Source organism: Eubalaena glacialis, chromosome 19 (genome assembly GCF_028564815.1).
Source record: "Eubalaena glacialis isolate mEubGla1 chromosome 19, mEubGla1.1.hap2.+ XY, whole genome shotgun sequence".
Classification (NCBI taxonomy): domain Eukaryota; kingdom Metazoa; phylum Chordata; class Mammalia; order Artiodactyla; family Balaenidae; genus Eubalaena; species Eubalaena glacialis.
This window is the reverse complement of record NC_083734.1, coordinates 41,915,563-41,919,781: the sequence shown is the minus strand read 5'-3', so window position 1 is coordinate 41,919,781 and position 4,219 is coordinate 41,915,563. Positions and strand designations below refer to the sequence as shown.

General features: G+C 59.0%; 1 protein-coding gene across 1 annotated transcript; it reads right to left on the bottom strand.

The window, feature by feature from the left end:
• Positions 1 to 680: 680 nt before the first annotated feature.
• SOST (sclerostin) lies at positions 681 to 4,019 on the bottom strand. Its single transcript, XM_061175884.1, has 2 exons — positions 3,803 to 4,019; positions 681 to 1,102 (listed from the first exon to the last, which is right to left on the bottom strand). The coding sequence occupies exons 1-2, from the start codon at positions 4,017 to 4,019 to the stop codon at positions 681 to 683; spliced, it is 639 nt and encodes a 212-aa protein (XP_061031867.1).
• Between the last annotated feature and the right edge of the window lie 200 nt (positions 4,020 to 4,219).

Genomic DNA, 4,219 nt, shown 5'->3' with positions numbered 1-4,219 from the left:
GACCACGTCAGTGATTCAATCCAAACGCTCTCTCCTCTGTCCATTCAAAGGGCACCCGAGTCCTTGGAATCATATGACAGTAGATTCCTCCAGATGTTAATTCCTCCAGATGTTAATCCCACCCCCACTTCCATTTTACAAAGAGGAAATCGAGGTCCAGAAAGAGAAGAGTGTAATAATCCGAGGTCACCCGGCACATTAGTGGCAGAGCCAGGACTAGACACCCTGTCTACGGACCCCAGTCATGTGTTCTGGGCACAACTTGCCAGGCAGAGAGGTGGGGGGAAGGGGAATCTTATCGAACTTTCTTAACCAGTCCCTGGACTTTTCTCCACTGCTCCCTTAAAACTCCAGGGCAGTGAAATGCTTCCTTTTCTGCCTCCTCTGAAGTGGGACCAGCAAAGGTAGGCGGCCCCAGAGGGCGGGGTTGCGTGGCTCAGTGTCTGTGACTCTCAGCTCCCTCCCCTGCCCCTGGGGACCCCCTCGGCAGGCGAGGGGGTGGGGGGCTTTGCTGACACCCGGATCCCCAGGGCCTGCAGCCGGGAAGGTTTCAGCCCCCGGCCCTGGGTTGCAGGTATTTAAAGTGAAACACAAACGATCAAACCGCGCGCGCAAGGGGCGGAAACCTGGGGCGCCTGGGTCGGGGGCGCCCGCTGGGGGCGCGGCGCGGCGGGCGGGCTCTAATAGGCGTTCTCCAGCTCGGCCCGGTTGGCTTTGGCGCCCCCGGCGCGGGGCCGCGGCTTCCGGCCCTTCTGTGGCCGGGCGGCCTCGGGCCCGAAGTCCTTGAGCTCGGACTGGTTGTGGAAGCGGGTGAGGCGCTTGCATTTGCACGAGGCCACCAGGCGCACCTTGCGCGCGCGCGGTGCCGCGCCGCCCGGACACAGCAGCTGCACCCGCTGCGCGCGGTAGCGGTCGGGGATGCAGCGGAAGTCGGGCCCGCTCGGGCGCCACCACTTGCCGCGGCCGATGGCGTTGGGCAGCAGGCGCGTCGGGCCGCACTGGCCGGAGCACACCAGCTCGGTGACCGGCTTGGCGCTGCGGCACGGCCCGTCCGTCACGTAGCGGGTGAAGTGCAGCTCGCGGCAGCTGTACTCGGAGGCGTCTGCGGAGAGAAGCGCGCGTGAGGGCGACCATCCGTCCCGCCTCCCTCCAAACCACTCCGCCTCTTCCAAACCTACCTCTCCACAGACGCTTTTGCCTCTGGGGATCTATTACGGGAAGGGCCCAGGTACTCTGGAGTTGGGGGGAAAGATCTCCGATCCACCCTCTCCCCCTAAAACTTTGGAGCCAAGTGATTGCTTCAGTTCAAATATCAGCTCCATGACTGTGTGACCTTGGACTAGTTACTTAACCTCTCTGTGCTTCCTATCTGTAAAATGGGTTGTCTTGAAGATTCAGTGAGCTAATCCATTACATCTATAATGCAGGGGACACTGCCTGGAACATAGAGCTGGAAGTGTTGACTGTTATTATTATTCCTCTCCAAGGGGGCCCTCTTTGCCAAACTTAAGTCACATCTGTGCCACAGGGCCCCTGGCCTCAGTAGGGTAGGTATTAGCCACATTCTCTGAATGGCTCTGGCTTCTCCCAAATTCCTTTTCCAGCCGGTTGGGAGGGGAGACTGGGGGTCGGGGGATGGAAAAAGGAGTAGGGGTTAATTGAAGATAATAAATCAGGGCAGCTACTGAGAAGAAGGATGGAAGGGGAGGTGGAGAGGAGACTGAAGTCATTAGACTTGAAAGGAGCCAATGGCAGCATGTCCAACCCCCTCATTATCACTGTGGACACTGAGGTCCAGAGAGGGAAAAGCTCTTTCCAGATAGGCAGAGCCGATCTCCTGACTCTGCTCCTCTGGGGTCCCAGAGCTTCTCAGCTCCCACAGGGATGGAAACTGTGTGCCCGAGCACCGAGGGATGCTGGGTGGGGGACAAAGGGCTGCTTTTTACTATTTTTACTATGGTTACTTCCCTACCAGAGGGAGACCAAGCTCTGACTGAAAACCTACAGCTTTGGCCGCCACAAACATTTATTAAGCGCGTGCTGTGTACCAGGCACCGTGCTGGGCGAATCTCTTCTGTGACATTTGATGGACACCCAGTGGTGGCACAGGCTTGCTCCCTGGGCAGAGAAAGTTTGGGCTCTAAGGCCTGGCTTTGTCCCCGAAGACACCTTGGTCATGTCTCCTAGTGTGGGCTTAGATGGGTGGGAGCTTTTTTAAACAGCTTGTCCTCATGTGAGCACTTGTCCGTCCCCAAGGGTCTCATAAGGACAGTTCCAATGTGACACAAAGGGATGAAAAATAGTCCTAAGTCCAAAACCAGAGAGGAGGCAAAGAAGGCCAACCCCCCCCGCAACCGCCACCCCCGTGAGAACAAGCACAGCAGGGGAGATGTCGGGGTTCCCTCTCTCCCATGGCTGGCCTCCTGGTTTCTGGGTTGGTTTGGCATCCTGACCTCTGCTCCCAAGCCCCAGGGGCGGTGTGTGGGCATGGCCTGTTTGCCCAGGGAAGGAGGCTTTGGGGCTTTCCAAGAATAGTACCCCTAGGTTAGGCGCTTCCTCTGCAAAGGGCAACTTTGTTTTGAGCACGTGGCTTCCTCCGGGCCTGTAGCTCTCATGGGAGCCCAGGGAGGATGTCTTGTGCTTGGGTCCCCTACAGTCCATCGCTTGAGCTTAGTTGACCTTCCCTGGGCAGGAGCAGGGGAGAGGCCTCCTTGGGGGGTGCCCTTTGCAGATCCCCATTCTCAGCTGTTTGTGAGGCAGGGCAGGATGGGATGCAGGGGCCTGGGCAGTGGACTCCTCTCCCACCTGGACCATAGCCAGAGGGCCTCACTCTGAAGCGTCATTCCAGCCCCCGCCCCCAGCCATTCCTGCCAGCTGCAGAGCCAGCTGTGCACACTGCCCCCCAGGCTTCTATGTGCAGACGTGACCAGGAACCCAGGTGTGCCCTCCACTGGGGCCACTGCCTTTCCGCTAGGGTCAGGGTCCCTCCCAGGAAGGAGGCAAGTCAGGGTCTGGGGTGGGGATTCAGGACAGATGCTGCCACCTGTGTCCACGCCCTGCACAGAGGATGCTGCCTCCCCTCCAGGGCCTGGACCCAGTTACCACCCAGGTCAGAAGCTAAAACTGTGCCTGCAGCTCCCATTCCCTCAAGTGCCAGCTCACTGGGTAGACCATGGGTGGTGGGAGCTGAAGGGGTGCCTCTTTGGTGTCCTTTCCCACTGCTTTGCAGGGATTTGCTCTGGCTTTCGGCCTCCGACGCCCCCCACACAGTCCCCCACCAGGGCTGTCTTGTAATTGGATCAAACTGGCTTCAAATCTCAGCTCTCTACTCACTAACAAGCTACTAGTTCGCTGAAGCCTCCGTTTCTTCACCTTCAACTTGGGAGCTCCCCAGGGTATGGTTCAGGCACAGCCCATGTAGTATCTGCATCCAGCAGGTGCTCATAGATGATGTGAGGCCCCCTTGCCTTATTTCCTCCCCAGTGGTGTCAGCAGCTGGACCCTGCTCGTCTCTTCTCAGGAGGGGATTCTTTGAAATCTCCTTTCCGAGCCCCTGAGGCTGTCCCTCACCACCTCAGCCTCCTTCCTGCTCTGGTCTCTCACTGCCAGCCCCCTACCAGCCCCGCGCCCTTGCACTTGAATTCCAGGGCTACGCTGGCATGCCATCCTTACCCTGCCTACAGGCAAGATGGTCCCTCCACTGGTGCTGGCAGCGGCTGACAGTCTACCCCAGTCTTCAAAACCTCCCAAATAGAACCCTCCCAGGATCCTTATGCTGAAAAGGCTCTCCTCCATCCCATACCTTTGGTCTCAAAGGGGTGGTGGGGAGGCCTCCCTCCGTTTTCTGCCCGGTTCATGGTCTTGTTGTTCAGCTCTGGTGGAGGCTCGGGGTACTCGCCCAGCTCGGGGATGATTTCCGTGGCATCATTCTTGAAGGCCTGCCACCCCTGGCCCTCCACCACGCGGAAGGCTGCGTGTACCAGCAGGCAGACGAGACACAGGGCAAGAGAGAGCTGCATGGTGCCAGCTGGAGGGGGGCACCCGGCCTTCCAGTAGCACAGGCTCCGGTCCCCAGCCCAGACTCGTTTGCCTTTTTAAAGCCCCCTCTGCCTCATGCCAGCCAATGAGGACAGGCTGGGGCAGGGCTGGTCCCATGCTTCCCTCAGCCCAGGGGGAGGGAACGGGGTGTGCTCCGAGCAAGCCCTCCCCAAAGACTCCT

Excerpts from the sequence above, each read along its gene's own strand:
- SOST (XM_061175884.1), bottom strand. The coding sequence starts at position 4,019 with ATGCAGCTCTCTCTTGCCCTGTGTCTCGTCTGCCTGCTGGTACACGCA. Across the intron at positions 1,103-3,802 it reads CCACCCCTTTGAGACCAAAG|ACGCCTCCGAGTACAGCTGC; the intron begins GTATGGGATGGA and ends TTCTCTCCGCAG.